Consider the following 18,264-nt stretch of genomic DNA (forward strand, 5'->3'; position numbering starts at 1 on the left):
TGAAGAATATTAATGCCTCATGAACTTAGTTCAACTGTCACATTCCATGAGAACCCAACATATAAGCCTGTTTTTCTCCAATGTTTGTAAACTTTGTAAACGTAAACACACGGTATAGCTTCATAACATGGTTGAAACAAGAATTTTGATACCATGGATGGTCAGTCCTTGCATCCATTGCTCTGTTCTATGATCTGTGAGTGGTTACATTTCTCCAGGCCCATACCTCAGCTTTTTACTAAAATAGAGGCAGGGCCTCCGTTTTGTTATTGTTTCATCTGTAGATTTTCACTTTAAACAGCTGCATATTATCAAGATATCAAAATGTCCCCAACAAAAAGGTAAACAATAGGCCTATAACAAATGTAGCATATGGCATTAATTGTTCCCATGTAAATGGCACTTTTCAGTAGTGCTCAAAGCATGTCATTCCATGAGCATAGCATTTATTTTTCAACTCGACTCAATCAGCCCAATCAGTCCTCCATGACAACAAAATCATAAAAAAACAGAGTAGTGCTGGCTAATAAGTCCTTAGTTTCGGGGTTATGCTGAGGTGAAACAATTTGGCTAATCTATACTTCATATTTCCAAGTCCTATTCTTGAAGATCAAGGGATATAACATTTATTGGAATGACTGGAATTCTAATAGACTTAGTTTTTTAATGTAAAGATATCATTTAATCGTATTATTATATGTATTAGAAAGCGATGGGTTAGAGGAAGCTTGCATAACCAAACCATAGAGTAAAATGTAACATCCATATATGGCCAGCTTTGTAAACTTTAACATTGATTTATCCTGCAGTAGATGTCGTTCAATTGATAACATACAGTCTTGACTTCTTCTAATGCCTCTTAAGAAGAAGATAATCTAAACGTAACTGAATGTAATCAGATTACATTACTGAGTTTGGGCAATCCAAACGTTATGTTACTGATTACAATTTTGGACAGGTAACTAGTAACTGTAAAAGATTATATTTAGAAAGTAACTTACCCAACCCTGGCACTCACACATCTGACTCATAGATAAACACTCACGCTTCTCTCAATGACAAACAAACAAGCACTCTTGAAGGCGAAATCAAGACACGGTCAGACAATTATTATTATTTTTTCCCCCAAATATACAGAGCAAAAGCATCATAGATTCACAGACCAGTACAGGTAAAATACATTTTTTCGTCTTTTTCAAATTTGTTTCAAATACAGAGGGCCACTGCATGAAAATAGTGGTTTACCCAGTACAACGTTCACTTTCTCTTTAAATTACAGTATATACATTGATGATTCAGTATTTATATTGACTTTTAAAACTTCCATGTCAATATCTTTTTGTAGCAGACTATCAAGATATTGATTGGTAGAAAAGAAAATGGAGCATTTTGTAGCATATACTTGTGTCTGTAAACCACCATTTTCAGGCAGAGCTACATTATGACAGTGTCAGTGTTAGGCATGATATATTTCTTCATACATTTTTTTCTACTATTTAACTCAGACCAAGCAAAATGTTCTGCGGAGCACAAGTCACTGATGCAATATAGCCACAGGGCACAGAAATCATTACAAAGAGAACTATCCACCAATCTGAGACTACAGTAGCTCCCCGCTCTCCCCCATCCCCAAGAAACAGACTTGTGGGATGGGGGAAATGTTGACCAAACAGTGGTCTTCAACACTACTGAAAAATAAAGGATTTACCTCCTTGGCTCGATGACCCTGGAAATGGATGTTGTGTTTTATCAGGGAAGGGCAGCAATGCTGTGTTATCATTGTGGGCATATTTCTAAAACATGGCAAACAGCACCAGCTGGTGCCAAACAAACACCCCTCCTCAGGTCAAACACGTAGACTGGTGTATGTGTACCTACATGGGCTTTGATTCCCACAGCGGTATATGTGATGAGCATGGCACAGGTGATACTGTATACAGACTCCCACTATAGCAAGTTGACGTTGGGGGGTTGGTAGAATAGCATTTCATTTATTAATCCATCCAGTTTGCTGGTAACACAAAGACAGATGTTAGAAAACCTCACAAACGTTGTGTGTCTGGAGTTGCTGCACTACGGCTCCAGTTAGTTGGTACTATTCTAACCCATCAGTGAGACAGGGCTGAGTCTGGGAGGGGAAGCAAGTGGAAGAGAGTTTCTTTTCTCTAAGGACATTCTAGCTCCCATCTCACCCCATGAACAGTTTGCGTGCCACACCCAAGGGCCAAACAGCTTTGACCGTGTGACTGTGTGAGAGAGACTGCCACAAAGAGATTAAAAACTGCTCACACAAACAACTTGTTTGCAAAGACAAGCTTGGTGGGAGATGAATGCTGAGAGAAAAAAGGAATGGAAAATTGATTGTCTGTCTGTACAATTGATGGTATAGGGATTTGTTTTGCCCTAATATACTGAAAACTGACTGGGAAAATATGTAACTGCAAAATTATATACAGAGAGCATTGGAGATTTATATACAGTGTTCTAAGAGCCAAGCTGAATTATCAGCATTGACACAGACCTTTCTGTGTTTAAGCCGTACAATGGGCACCAATCCATTTGTAAAATTAGAGTCAAACCACCACCACTCATGTAGAAAAGCCCATTGAAATGCCTTGAATATAATCACATGTAAAATGCTTACAGCAACAACTTTCTCATTTGTTGAAGGTACAGTCTATCTCTTAGAAAGGATTGTCAACTTTCAGCAAGACAACAAAAGTGAAGGACTAGTTAGTACATTTATCTATTCCATTGGCCAAGTATTCCTGCAGAAGAAGAGTCATGCAAAATAATGAGATACGAGAGGACAGTTTTAGATTTGAAAAACAGGAAATTACATCATCATTACAACTCGGTGTCTACTGTATTGCCGTAAAACTGGAGTATGTTGTTTTCCTGGCATTAGGCAAAACTTTACCCTTCTCTGATGCAAAATCGAATAATAAACTAACTAATGTTAGAAAGCAGGGCCTGTCTGTCCAGACCTAGAAGCCACCCACAGGCAAACAACTTTTACTGGCTTTTGAAGGCTAACTGATGATGTAACCTATGATACTGTATAATTGCGAGGTTGAATTGCAGACAAGTAATATACTGTAAATAACTGACACTCCAAAAACTGCCCTTGAGAATTACTGTAACTCTGCACCACCCTACTTAAGACCTCTACGATGGAGGACTCAGAAGTCTCGTACTGTATGGTAGCGCAGGCCTGACTGTATGGTGTGTGGTGATATGTAGTGTGGTGGCAAAATTATGTACTGTATATTTTCGTCATTATCACCAACACAACCACATTGATTATCTCATCCAATATAGTGTGCCGTACTGGATTAACATTATCGTGGTTGGTCTTGTCTGGTGTTAAAGTACTTGTCCTGTACCTGACATGCCCTGTGTTTCATGAGACCATGTCGCCCTCCACAGCAGGCTAGCTAGCAGAGAGGAGGCATTGTGGATCTACCATACAAGTCCTTTTGCATTTATCAGTGATTGTGTTTGTTTTTGTCTTTCCCTCATCTCTCGACTAAAATGTCAAGAATGGTAATGGTGAAAAAAGTGAAATTCCATATCTGGCATGAACAATACACTCACTTAAAACAGTCAGCGTATATACAGTAGTCTCACAGTAGCCAAATGAACAAAATACAGGAAATAAAAATAAAAATGTACATAATATATTCATATCCACTTCCATCGATGAGCAGCTAGATCACAGTAGGTATACAGTCTAGATTGACTGAGCTCCAGTGTTAACATGGTATTTGGGAAAGTTACATGATGACGAGAAGCTCTTTTACAGTACACAGTGTTTACATTTGGTTCCACAGGCAGCATTGTATCCTGTGGACATGGCTGATGATCTAAAGCATATAATATGAGAGACTTCACATTACATGGGTAGGGCACACATTATAGTCAGGCAGCTATGCTCTCCTCCATTTAAGCTGGCATGGTGCCAACAGGTTGACTGAGTAACCAATCCCCTTCTTCAAATTAGAACATATCCTGTTCAACTTCTGAATGCAAAAGTTTATCTCCTGAAATATCTCTGGGCATTTCAAATAGTCCCACTCAAGGCAAGACCAAAAAAAAGGGGAACAACTCTATTCCCGAGACCTCAGAACAAGTGAACTCAAACAGCCAAATAAAAATAAAGAATGCTGAATAAAATATGCATAATGTACACTGATATTATTCCTTTATCTCAGAGTGGCAAACTGTGAAAAGACGACCCAGGCTTTCCGGTTGAGATCACGGGCCTCCTTATCTGCAGAGTTCTGAGAGCTGGGAGCCCGGGGAAAAGACTGGCATCGGTTAATTGTTTGGCAAGTCTGGGCAAATTTGGAGAGTTTTACTCCACCCACACACGGGATGAAGTTGAATCAGCCAAGCTTAACATACAGTGTGTGTGAGCGGATGCTGGGTGTAGAGAGGGGATAAGAGAGAAGAAAAGCTTTGACCATTAATACACATTCACAGTTGTGCTTAGAACAACAAGAGAGCAGCAGAATATTGGCTTACACGTATCAAGTGATGGGTTACTTTGCCACCCATAAGAGAGTGGTCTCGCTTTGTTTGAAAGAGAACTTGCTGTAGACCAAGACTCCTAGTCCCGAGCCTCAGTGTTTGGTTATTTTGCTGTCTTATATGGGATCCTATTTCCACTGAAATCAGTTCAGCAACCACCTCCACACTTGAGTTGTGTCCATGTTGGCAAAATACCTCTCTATGGCGCAGCTACTGTATGTTTATGGGTTAGTGGAAAACTGGGCAACAGGAGGTGGTTTCTGATGAGCTTAGGAGGAGACGTGAGGGGAATGCAAGGCTTCTTGATCCACTGGTTGGAACACAGAGAAGTCTGAACAAGTCCAATGTGAGTTAAAGCCACCTATTTCAAGGCTTCCCACGAACACATCATATGCTTTGAAACGTAGGCCCCTTCTCGGTCTCAGGAAGCTGTGTTTCCCATAGTCCCAACCCATGGCTGGATGCCCCAGGACAGGCAGGCCTTCTCTGACGGTCAGGTCAGACGTGGGTCTGCATGCGCTTCTGGAGGGGCCGTGTGAGGTCTGAGTTCTGGGAGGAGGACTGGGAGTAGTGGGATGAGGAGGAGGCGGAGGCGGAGGCCTTGCTGTCCTTGTCAAATTGCACGTAGCCATCCTGCTTGCTGTAGCTGCTGACGCTGCTGTCGCACTGCGTGTCGATGAAGGAGCTGGAGTCGCTGAGTGATCCTCTCTGGAACTCTCTCTCGCACAGCTCGATGGAGCTGCTGCCCATGCCCAGCACGAAGCGCTGGCTGTAGTCGTACAGACGGTTTGGCCCGGTACCTAGGGTGGAGTAGATGTTGGTGAAGGACATGCCCGTGGGTACCCGCTGCTTGCCCCCGGTGGTGGCAGCGGTGGGATTCCGCGTCTCTGTAGTCTGGTTACCTTTCAGGGTGATGGTGGGGGTGGAGTGGTGCTCCTTGAAGGTGTTAACACTGTAGTATCCATTGGTGGGGTCCTTAAAGAGGCAATATGGGAGAGGAGAGGAGGGGAGAGTAATTTAATTAGTTTTATCATTGTCAAGTTTGAAAAATGACCCGAGAGGGTATGCCTTGTTCGCAATGCACAATAGACGACAAAAAACGTCTGAAAAGCAGAAAATCTCTGGAGGGAAACATAGAAATTAAGTCATCCCATCATTTATATGTATTTATTCTTCTCAAAGCTTAACCAGTGTCAAGGTCAAACTGGTTTTAATTACCATTCAAATTGGCAAATAAATAAGGATTTTTTTTTAGCTAAAGCTTAAAATTATGATTTAGTCTTCTTCTGCATAAACCTCTACAATCATGTTACTTGCTAATTAACAAGCCTTGACGATTCACAGTTTGGCATCCAACAAGTCCTCCCAAAGTTCACTAATTCCCAGGTTTTAATTGGGCCCAAAATGGTTTGTGAAAACAAAGTCCTGAATTTGATATGTGCAAAATAAATTACTTGTGTGGTGGAGCCATGGCTGCCGTGCCGAGGTTGCTGTTGTCACAGCTCCTGGCTCTTGCCTCGGTGATTGCTGTTGCTAAGAATCAGGTGTGACAAGGCTGTGAGAATGAACGTGAATGTCAAGACCATTGAGCACAATGCCGCCATTGCTGCAGTGCAGAGGTTGAGGTTGTCACACAGCTCCTGGCTCCTGCCTTGACAATGCTGTTGCTAAGAAGCAGCCGGGACAAGGCTGTGAGAATGAATGTAAATGTCAAGCCCAACGAGAACAATACTGGATCCCAGAGGAGCCATTCTAATCATGGGCAAATGACACAACTATGACAACCTTAAAGGATCCTCGTCATTGTCAGACTTTGTGTTCCCTTATCTAGTGTCTGGTCCCCGGTGATCTCCTCCCATACACAGACTCATCAGTGTGGATCAAAAGAGCCAAGTCCAGTGGAAACAGGTATACAGACAGAACACCAGATGACTACTCTCGGGTACTGGGGAAACAATTATATGTACAATGGCATAAATAAACCGGACCACACTTTTGTTTTCAGCTCCTGATTGGCATTGGCGTTCTGTGTGCTGAGTTTGAATTGGCCATCGTTCATAGTGAGTTGCTTGTTCCATAGTCTAATGATATTATCTGTGAGTCTTGTTTGAAGGAGGTTTTTATTTCATTATTTCTTTCTTTAGAAGTATAATGCCATATCTCCCACACTGAAGATGTGCATAAATAGTGAGGTAATGGTGCTGTTAGCACAGTGCTTGTCTATTTGAGGAATTTGCATATCTGAGAACCAGGGGGCCTCTTGTTAAAAGATCCCATACTGACGCTGTTCCTGTATGTTTTAAGTATAGCTTCCTCAACTGCCTTATATACCACTCCAAGTGAGAGTGTTTATGTTGAAATAACAAGAATTGGTGTCATATATGAGAAGGATCTGGAACAAAAGCAGTGCAGGGAATCCCTTTCTATTCATAGGCTTATACTGCTTTCCTCATTATCAACATAGAAAGGTACAGGATATCCACCTTTATATTATATAGAGGGATCATTGTTTAATATTCGTAGCTTGTGCAGTAAGTCCAGACAGGTATAGTGCACTGGATATTGAGATTGTTATAGTGCTATTAACTTACGGTAATATACCTTTTGTCAGAGTGTTGGCAAATTAAAGCATCTCCCTTCCGAGGCACAGACTCACCAAGTCCTCCAAACTGTATCTAAAGCAGCAGTAATGGGGCTTCTCTGGCATAACAAGTATTGTTGATGTAGCATACTGAAATTCTAGCACACGAACCTTCCTCTTAATTTTTGTCACATGAAGAGCTCTTTCATTAGAGTGAAAATATGAGGAAGGCAATCATCACACTGAATGATACATTATTGGTTTTGGTTGAATATAATGCCTATGGAAATTTGTTTCCACTTTTTAAGTGATTTAAATGCAGAAATGGTGAACTCTCATTACAAAAGTGTAACACTGATTCTGCTTTGCCGAAGTGTGACTAATGAATATTACAATGCATCATACGATTCTCTATCTGGTGAAGTTTACAAACGTAATTTTGCCATACACATACAGTACTTTCAGTATGGTTTGCTTTCTAAGTCATTGGTAGCTGGTAGTGTCAGTGTATTCTGCATTCTAATGCATGGCTCCTTCACTTTGAACCTCCAGAGCCAGAAACACCCTGATTCCGTATACTGTACACCACCTTTGATGATCACCTAATTATTCAAATTAAACCTTAATTGGATACACTGCTGGTCTTATCCTCGCCAAAGCCAAGGTGGACGGAAGAAATGTCCTGAGGTGAAGATCAATCTGATCCCACTTTCCTGCATCCTCCCCTCTTTCTCCTTCTCTACCTCTATCTCCTTCTGTCCTCCCTACATCCTCCATGATCCTGCACCTACCTTGATATGCTGGTACTCTTTCTCATCCTCTTGCAGCACCTCTAGCTGCTTCAGCACTGACTCCTGCTGGAACTCCCCACGTTCTACCTGCACATAGGCAAGGCACGGAAATATGAAAAGAAATGTTGAGCTCTCAGCTTCTTTGGTCTCTTTGACGTTTTCAAACAGTCAGAATACAGGAATTTCCCTTCTGAAAAATTACGTGATAATATTCAGACACATTTCGACTTCAGTCGGGGCAAATAACTATAAATAATGTATCCATGAATCTCATTAGAGAAATGCCGATATGTAAGGTATCACATGCAGACACATGAACTCCCTTGAAGTGTTACAGAGCACATTATCAAAGGTCCCTTGCTGAAACCATAGCCCTGCCCCTTTGCCATTTCAAAGTTCTTATGTAATTCCCAAAAATGAGGCAGGGTTTTTTAATAGGCATAGAGAGGGCACAAATAAAACTGCCTGCGACCCCATACGAGTTTCAACATCTCAATAGCTACGCCTTACAGCGACGTTTTCCCTCACAGGGAGAAAGAACGTTGGCCTGTTCTCTAAATATAGGCCAACACAGTGCCTTGATTACAGTGTATACATCTACACACCTCAGTCCTGTTCCATTATTCAGCAGGTTGCTTTTATGCCCTAGAACAGTGCAATTAATGCTATCCTAGAGATAATTAGCATTCATTATCTGTGAGTATGAAGAGGGCTGGAGGGATTAGAGTTTTCTGTTGTTTTTACGTTGGGTATAGGTGGAAATGGTGGCAGGACACTCACACTCACCATAAGTTGCTTCATGGCGGTGTGCTCCTCGTTTTCCCGGGCAGCATTGTGGTCTTTGTGGACAATCTCTACTCGGATGTCGTTCTTGGCCGACACCACCCCTTTTAGATCTGATGGAAACAACAGTAAATTACAGCTCAAGATGCTAAGACACACAATATTCACAAAGACATTGCACCTCCCCCAATATCTTCAATACACTGGACTTCAAATTCCCTTGACATGGCTTTTGAGAGTAGAGTCACTTCAATACAGAGGAAGAGATGCAATTTATTGTGTTTTGTTGTCAAGATAAGATTATTTTCTGCGTACAGTAAATAACAGTTGAAGTCGGAAGTTTACATAGGTTGGTGTCATTAAAACTCGTTTTTCAACCACTCCACACATTTCTTGTGCACAAACTATAGTTTTGGCAAGTCTACTTTGGACATCTACTTTGTGCATGAAACAAGTAATTTTTCCAACAATTGTTTACAGACAGATTATTTTCACTTATAATTCACTGTATCCCATTCCAGTGGGTCAGAAGTTTACATACACTAAGTTTACTGTGCCTTTAAACAGCTTAGAAAATTCCAGAAAATTATGTCATGGCTTTAGAAGCTTCTAATAGGCTAATTGACATAATTTGAGGCAATTGGAGGTGTACCTGTGGATGTATTTTAAGGCCTACCTTCAAACTCAGTGCCTCTTTGCTTGACATCATCGGAAATTCAAAAGAAATCAGCCAAGACCTCAGAAAAAAAATTCTGGTTCATCCTTGGGAGCATTTTCCAAGCGCCTGAAGGTACCATGTTCATCTCTACAAACAATAGTACGCAAGTGTAAACACCATGGGACCATGCAGCCGTCATTCCGCTCAGGAAGGAGACTTGTTTGGTCTCCTAGAGATGAATGTACTTTGGTGCAAAAAGTGCAAATCAATCCCAGACAACAGCAAGGACCTTGTGCAGATGCTGGAGGAAACAGGTACAAAAGTGTCTTTATCCACAGTTTAACGAGTCCTATATCACCATAACCTGAAAGGCCGCTCAGCAAGAAGAAGCCACTGCTCCAAAACGGGCATTAAGCCAGACAACGGTTTGCAACTGCTCATGAGCACAAAGATCGTACTTTTTGGAGAAATGTCCTCTGGTCTGATGAAACAAAAATAGAACTATATTCCCATAATGACCATCGTTATGTTTGGAGGAAAAAGTGGGATGCTTGCAAGCCGAAGAACACCATCCCAACCGTGAAGCACGGGGGTGGCAGCATCATCTTGTGGGGGTGCTTTGCTGAAGGAGGGACTGGTTCACTTTACAAATAGATGGCATCATGAGGTAGGAAAATTATATGGATATATTGAAGCAACATCTCAAGACATCGGACAGGAAGGTAAAGCTTGGTCGCAACTGGGTCTTCCAAATGGACAATGACCCCAAGCATATTTCCCAAGTTGTGGCAAAAGGACAACAAAGTCAAGGTATTGGAGTGGCCATCACAAAGCCCTGACCTCAATTCTACAGAAAATCCAACTGAAAAGGCGTGTGAAAGCAAGGATCCTACAAACCTGACTCGGTTACACCAGCTCTGTCAGGAGGAATGGGCCAAAATTCACCCAACTTATTGTTGCAATCTTGTGGAAGGCTACCTGAAACATTTGACCCAAGTTAAACAATTTAAAGACAATACACTCAGTCAGTATTTGGTATCATGTAAACTTCTGACCCACTGAGAATGTGATGAAATAAATAAAAGCTGAAATAAATAATTCTCTCTACTATTATTCTGACATTTCACATTCTTACAATAAAGTGGTGGTCCTAACTTACCTAAAACAGGGAATTGTTACTAGGATTAAATGTCAGGAATTGTGAAAACTGAGTTTTAATGTATTTGGCTAAGGTGTATGTAAACTTCCGACTTCAACTGTAAGCACATCTGAAACTGGCATGACGGTGGCTCATTTAGGACAATACAGTTATTATTGTCGTATAACAAAGTCTTACTTTCTGTCTTAATTTTGCTTGCAAGCTCTCTCTGGTGAGCACAGATGGAGACGGGTAGTGAGGGCATAACCAGGTGCGCTTCCTCTGTGGTATACAACAACAACATGCTGAACGCTAGTAAAAGGTCCCACACAGGGACTCGCACTCAGCAGCAACATTTTTAGTAATGTGCAATGGCTGACTGTTGCTAACCTGAGGCACTGTTAGGAATGGAGTTTTGATTTGAATATAAGAAAGGATGGAAGTAACTGCAGCCAGCAATTAATAGTGTGGTAAGTTAAACTGCTCAATTATGAGACATGAGCCTTCACACCCTGTCTATCTCTTGCTGAGGACCATGCCTCGTTTAGCTTTGGCATGCATTGGGTGACACAGGTACAGTGATACATACTTCTTTGAGAGCGGGTACAACAGAAAGCTCCGATGGTTCCCATGAGGACGATGAAAGCCACTAAGGCCCCGACTGCCACCCCGATGATGACCGCCACCGGGAGAGTCTCTGTGGATGACAAAACATTCCCTTCTACAATAACACATTGCAAATACAATCAGTACACTACACACATATAAAGTAAACATAAATACCAATATGTAAAATGAGGACCAAAGTACAAACAATTCCATTGTAAAATAATAAAGACATCATTTAGTTTTACAAATACACACATCTCAATAACATAATAATCATGAATATTTCCCCAAATGTTTTGGTGGCCAACATAAGAAATATCTATATATATTAATGTATGTTAAAATCCATTTTAACATGCACTACATGAACAGAAGTATGTGGACACCTGCTCATCAAACATCTCATCCCAAAATCATGGGAATTAATATGGAGTTGGTCCCCCTTTTGCTACTATAACAGCCTCCACTCTTCTGAGAAGGCTTTTCATTAGATGTTGGAACATTTCTGCGGGGATTTGCTTCCATTCAACCACAAGAGCATGAGTGAGGTCAGGTACTGATCTTGGGCGATTAGGTCTGGCACGCATGCAGCATTCCAATTAATCCCAAAGGTGTTCGATGGAGTTTAGGTCCGGGCTCTGTGCAGGCCAGTCAAGTTCTTCCACAACGATCTCGACAAACCATTTCTTTATGGACCTCACTTTGTGCACGGGGGCTTTATCATGCTGAAACAGGAAAGGGCCATCTGTAAACTGTTGCCACAAAGTTGGAAGCGCATGCTGTAGTGTTAAGATTTCCCTTCACTGGAAGTAAGGGGTCTAACCCGGACCATGAAAAACAGCTCCAGACCATTATTCCAAACCTAGATTTGTCTGTCGGACTGCCAGATGGTGAGGTGGGATTCACTCCTGAGAACGCGTTTCCTCTGCTCCAGAGTCCAATGGCAGATAGCTTTACACCACTCCAGCACGCTTGGCATTGTGCATGGTAATCTTCGGCTTGTGTGTGTCTGCCCAGCCATGGAAACCCAGTTAATTAAGCCAAATTCACAATTTTGAAAGGGTGTCCACATACTTTTTTATATATGGTGTATTTCTTATTACAGTGCTAATTCCTTCCATTCACATTTAATTCATCCTCATTTACAGAAGTGGCTGAGTGTTTTTTTTATTGAGTTGTTAAATAGTGTCAGAGTCTATCTAGAAGATAGCGAAGGATTCAGGTGGAGAACACAGGTAAAAGTAAAAAAACACTGTATTTACTCAATCCAAGAACGGAACAAAACTCCCGTTACAAAACAAGGCCAAACAGGACTCGAACTCCAACACACGAAAGACAATCGCGCACAAAACCAAAAGGGAAACCAGAGGGTTAAATAAGGAACAATTATGGGATGGGAAGCAGGTGTGTAAACAGACAAAACAAAAGGAAAAATGAAACATGGATCGGTGGCAGCTAAAAAGCCGGTGACGTCGACCGCCGAACGCCGCCCGAACAAGAAGAGGGAACAACTTCGATGGAAGTCGTGACAAATAGCAACAGGGCTGTGCGTTGAATCAGCCTAATCCTCTAAGGGGTAGTTTGAGATTTTGGCAATGAAGCCCTTTATCTTGTTCCCCAGAGTCAGATTAACTTGTGGAAATCATCTTTGTCTCTGCATGCAGTTTGAAGGAAGTAGTGCAATTACTAAATTGGCGTTAAGGCAATGACTGGAAATCTATGGGAACAGCTATTATGCTCCTGTAGACGTTCAGTCATTTCACTGACGCTACAGTAGTTGGCATTGGCTTGCGTCATACTTCCTTCATACTGGACAGAGACATTAAAATGGTATGTACGAGTTCATCAGACTCTGGGTAAGTACAGTAGATACAAGGGCTTCTATTGCAAACATCTTGAAGTATCCCTTTAAAGTATCTATGAGTGGCCTGATTCCAGACCACCTACATGAATTACCTCCCTGCAATTTAAACAAATGCAACACAACAGAGTGGATTTTCCACCGCATTAACATCTATTTAATGTCTTCATTAATCTATGTCCCTGTCAAATAAGCCAGCAATACATGATCATTTATGGAGAGTGAATACAAACACATCTTTACCATTGAAAAGACAGAGCAAAACATCCAGCTATGAAACTCAGCCTGACAATTAAAGGCTTTTACTAACCGCACTTGAGTTGTACCTTATCATTATCTACAAATTAATCACAGTGTCATTGAATATACAAAATGAGTGTAGTAACTACAAATGCATTGGCTGGTTATTTCATATCTGTCTGATTTCAACAGTCTGGGTCATCCTATTGTCCTAACGTGAAATAATGTGAAGTGCTGATAAACAAGACACAACAAATATGTCCCACGCAAATGAGATGGGTGATGTCAACACCTAAACACTGAATAGTGCATGCAGGTTTCATTGTGATAATGGTTGGTTGAACAGTTGTAAACCCATCAAATCCTTGACGTTCATACTCTCATGTTCGTTTACACACACACACACACACACACACACACACACACACACACACACACACACACACACACACACACACACACACACACACACACACACACACACACACACACAACATATCGCTACTCTATTTGTCTCTACACTACACTAGAACCACGGCCACCACAGTGTTAAAGTAGAGGTGGAACCTGTCGAACTTTGGCTCCCACCTTGTTCCTTGAGGCGGATGATCTCCGTGTCAGACCCAAAGCTGTTCCAGGCTGTGCAGTTGTAGATGGTCTGGAAGTCTGCAGGGACGATGTTACTCATGGTCAGAGTAGAGATGACCCCTTCCTCGGTGCTGACCGTCTCCACTGTGTAACGGCCAGATGTCCCTGACTCCAGCACTGTCTCCTTCCATGACCAGGCCTGTAAGGGAACCACAAGTTAAACATGGGGGGGGGGGACTTCCCTGTACTGTTCTAATTGACAACAATTGATTGCAGGCAAAGAGGATAAATTGCAAGCACTATTCTGGTTGTTAAATCTTATTTATAAGCATGAAAGCAAAATTACTTTCACATGTATGCTTGATAAATATACCTGTTTAGACTCTCCCATCAAATCAACATCATATTAATTATGCAGCAAATTGATGGCCATCATCAATACACAAAACACTAATTAGTATATTGCAATTATGCAAAAACATACACACACATGTAAACTCACATGTGTACACACTCGCGCACGCACACACGCGCACACACACACATGCACACACAGTTAATGGAACAAGAGAGGGCTCTGAGAGTAAGCTGTTTATCTAAGGGCCATAAATCTTAATGGGATCTGTGCTAACAGAGCATCAGCATGCATTAAATGAGAGATTAAGGGTCGAAGCTTGCCTTGCTTCACGCCTTCTTATTCATACAACAATAAACGGTTAGAATACTGTTATATTCATTAAAATGATATCTTTCTCTGTAGCAATAAGCACAAGCGTTTCACTACACCCGCAATAACATCTGCTAATCACGTGTATGTGACCAATAAAATTTGATTTGAATTTGGTTTGTTTTGATTTGAGAAAGATATCAGTTTAATGAATATAATAGTATTCTAACCGTTTACTGTTGTATGAATACAACTTCTCAGTTGTATTGCATGTGTTCTTAGATGGTTTAATAAAATGCTAATAACGCAAGAGGCACGTTATCAGGGCACCATGGCCGTATACCACCCATATACCATGCAATGCTGTGGCCAGTAGAGTAAAGGAAAGGAAGTTGGTGATACTCACAATGCGGTCTGGAGGTGGAGTGCTCCGGATGAAGCACTTGATCTCCCCCTTCTCCCCGTGGAGAGCCTGATGTGTCTGGGTACTGGAGATGGTGGGTGGGCCTGTGGAGAGGGCACAAAGGAGAACATACCAACACTGTACCATGAAGGCCAATCACAAACCCACACATTACCACAATCAACCACTTCCAGATTCCTTAGGGTTCATGGTCCTGAGTGGCGCAGCAGTCTAAGGCATTGCATTTCAGGGCTAGAGGTGTCACTACAGACCCTGGTTCAATTCCAGGCTGTATTACAACATGCCATTATTGTGAGTCCCATAGGGTGGCGCAGAATTGGCCCAGCTCTGTTAGGGTTTGACTGGGGTAGGCCATCATTGTAAATAAGAATTTGTTCTTAACTGACTTGCCAAGTTAAATAATGGTTCAATCAAGTTGTTCCGCAGTCAATTAAGCGGTATACCCCTAACAGCATTCTTTCTCAAAGAAAACCCTACTTCCAATTTTCAGCCAACTCGGAATGCCGGCAGTAAACAACAATTTTGGACTTCTGGCACTGAGGATTGCATTGTGGTTTGATAGGAACATCTCATCTAACCTCCACAATATCACCAAGGGCATGTTAGGGCTGTATGAAGGGCATCCATGTGGGCCCAGCCTTCATTCTGAAAAGTTGATTTATGGAGCCCTTGATTTCTCCCACTAAGATAAGGGCCATGGTGGTGAGTGGAGAGGCATATATATGGGCGTAATCATGATGGGAGAAATGTCATTGCGGAGAGATTACACTCCTCCCTGTGTCTCTGCACATTCAATTTAGCTCTCCAGAGTCTTGCACTTTGACCAGCAGCGATGCCATCAATCGGACAACCTCCAGTCCTCCCTCACAACAACAGAGGAAGCAGTCTATCAGCTAAAATAGCCATTAAAAACATTGAAAAAACTATTTCTAGTGATTTAAGAGGTTTAAGTATAGAGTAGTGGGGAAGCAACTTGATTAGTAAGAAGGTGAGCTTCCTACCAACTCCCCTCCAACCCGTTTCCGTTCTCTCTGCCGATACATAATTGCAGTTTATTACCTGTCTCTTATTAAAATAAATTAGCATTTTAATGAGATTCTGGCAGATGGTGTCTTGGTATGCTATTGCATGCAGGAGACTGGGAGCTAGGTTGCTGCTGCTGCTGTGGAATGATTGCTGCAAACTAACAGCACTGCATTGAGCACTATGCCCCAACACCACTGTCTAGGTAGCCTATTGTGGACTGGCATGGGGGGTCCGGTCTGTGTGGACCTGTGCAGATTTGTCAGTGTGGTTGCATGCATAATAATGTGTGTGCGTGGGAGTGTGTGGCTGGAATGGGCTCCTGTGGTAAACACACTCAGATCTATTCCTCCCGGGTTGCACAAGGCGAGCGCTAGTGACTCAGGAGAATCTGCTCTGTGGATCAGGGCTGCAAATGAGGAATATAATTAGATGGTTTTATCTCACTGCCACAGACGACTGGGGTGTGGTGCCTCCTCCAGAGGATAGGGAGGTGTGTGTGTGTGTGTGTGTGTGTGTGTGTGTGTGTGTGTGTGTGTGTGTGTGTGTGTGTGTGTGTGTGTGTGTGTGTGTGTGTACAGACTGTGTGATCAGAGAGAGAGGGAGTTGGTGGGTGGTGTGAGTAGCACAACTACACTGCTCCAACTGTCAGTGGACACAGTCGATACGGTAGGAGACTTTTGTTTAGAGAGGCGGGGAGGCTATGGAGTGGGCCGCCTCACAATCTGAATCTCTGTTATCGTTTGTTCATCACCTTGTCGAGACCAGGCCTTGCATTTCCAAACAGAGTTGGAAGTATAGTCTGAGCTTTGAAAAGATGTGTCATTTTGTGCTTCCTTGCAACAGCTCATTTCAAAGCACCTCAGAGCTGTGTTACGGTGTTACTCTGTCACATCCATTTGAATGGCATTTCTCTGCTGAATTATTCATTTGATCTGGTTTTTTAAATGTCTGTCTTGGCACTTGGAGAAGGAATTAAATGCTAATTTATTGAGCATATAAAGACTATGTCCCGGAGAGAAAAATAATAACTTAAACAACAAGATGCCCTGTGGGAGACTAAAAGGCTCATCGGGCCACTTTCTCCATTAATGTGCTCCCTCTCCCTGGGCTGCCTGACATCTGATTAGACATACATACAGACAGACATACATACATACAGACAGACATACATACAGACAGACAGACAGACAGACAGACAGACAGACAGACAGACAGACAGACAGACAGACAGACAGACAGACAGACAGACAGACAGACAGACAGACAGACAGACAGACAGACAGACAGACAGACAGACAGACAGACAGACAGACAGACAGACAGACAGACAGACAGACAGACAGACAGACAGACAGACAGACAGACAGACAGACAGACAGACAGACAGACAGACAGACAGACAGACAGACAGACAGACAGACAGACAGACAGACAGACACGTGCACGCCACCAATCTCATGCATATAGTCACACATATACCTACTAGTTTTTCTTCCCTGTGTGTGTAAAATGTATCAGGATGCATTGAACATACGATCAAAAGAACAAGCACAACACAATAACTTCACTCAAACAAATATTGAAGCTCAGACTGACTGTGTGAGGATGTTAAACTAGGGTGAGCAATATGTATCCATTAGTGACTTCAACATAAACTGCCTCCCCTGCTAGCTGTTTGATTACAATTAAATTACACCAGTCCCCAGGGAAGGAGAGGATTCTCTTGTCTGTGTTGCTGCACAGTGGTAGTCATTGACATGCAATGGAGGAAAGAACATATTGACAAATTCTAAACACATGGATTTTAATTGTTTGGGGGAAAATGATCCAGGCATAAGCGACGGGAAGCAAATAGCAAAACATCAAACACATACACACACACTCCCCCACACTGAGCATATACTCTTGAGTATTCCTCAGTCTTTCTGACACATGATCAAGGCAGTCTCCCAAAATGCACGGTCATCATTCATGGCTTTCTCTCACTGTCAGAGCCAAATGGTTCCTATTGGATGTCAAAGACTGCAGGTTGATGAGGGCTGAGGACGATGAAGCTTCATCTGCCATAAAGACGACAACTTAAAACAATCAAGCAGCAAACCGTCAGAGAGTCCTTTCCACGTGCTGCAACTTCAAACACTCTGTTTGTACTTTGTCGGCTTGACAATCGGATTCACTGAGAGGACTTGGTAGGGTAGAAATGTGAACATTTTGACTGAGGACCCCTTCTGTGGTTTTCAGAAAGCGTGGATTTAAATTATTCAAAAGTTTAAAAATTATGTGGCTTTTGAATAATGTCTGAGACAGATTCAGGCCGTGAGGCAAGAGAGGCAGAAGAACAGGAGAACATAAGAACATAAAAGAG

At 42.1% G+C, this 18,264-nt stretch overlaps 1 protein-coding gene across 1 annotated transcript in view; it reads right to left on the minus strand.

The window, feature by feature from the left end:
• Window positions 1–1,088: 1,088 nt before the first annotated feature.
• kirrel3b (kirre like nephrin family adhesion molecule 3b) overlaps window positions 1,089–18,264 on the minus strand; it is a 212,673-nt gene continuing 195,497 nt past the window's right edge. Inside the window, exons 10-16 of the mRNA XM_029681287.2 lie at window positions 14,856–14,956; window positions 13,783–13,981; window positions 11,074–11,181; window positions 10,683–10,766; window positions 8,692–8,801; window positions 7,906–7,992; window positions 1,089–5,508 (exon numbers count right to left, since the gene is read on the minus strand). Coding sequence (XP_029537147.2) covers window positions 5,032–5,508; window positions 7,906–7,992; window positions 8,692–8,801; window positions 10,683–10,766; window positions 11,074–11,181; window positions 13,783–13,981; window positions 14,856–14,956 — 1,166 coding nt within the window. The 3' untranslated portion in view covers window positions 1,089–5,031. The remainder of the gene's footprint in view (window positions 5,509–7,905; window positions 7,993–8,691; window positions 8,802–10,682; window positions 10,767–11,073; window positions 11,182–13,782; window positions 13,982–14,855; window positions 14,957–18,264) is intronic.

Source organism: Oncorhynchus nerka, linkage group LG14 (genome assembly GCF_034236695.1).
Source record: "Oncorhynchus nerka isolate Pitt River linkage group LG14, Oner_Uvic_2.0, whole genome shotgun sequence".
Lineage (NCBI taxonomy): Eukaryota > Metazoa > Chordata > Actinopteri > Salmoniformes > Salmonidae > Oncorhynchus > Oncorhynchus nerka.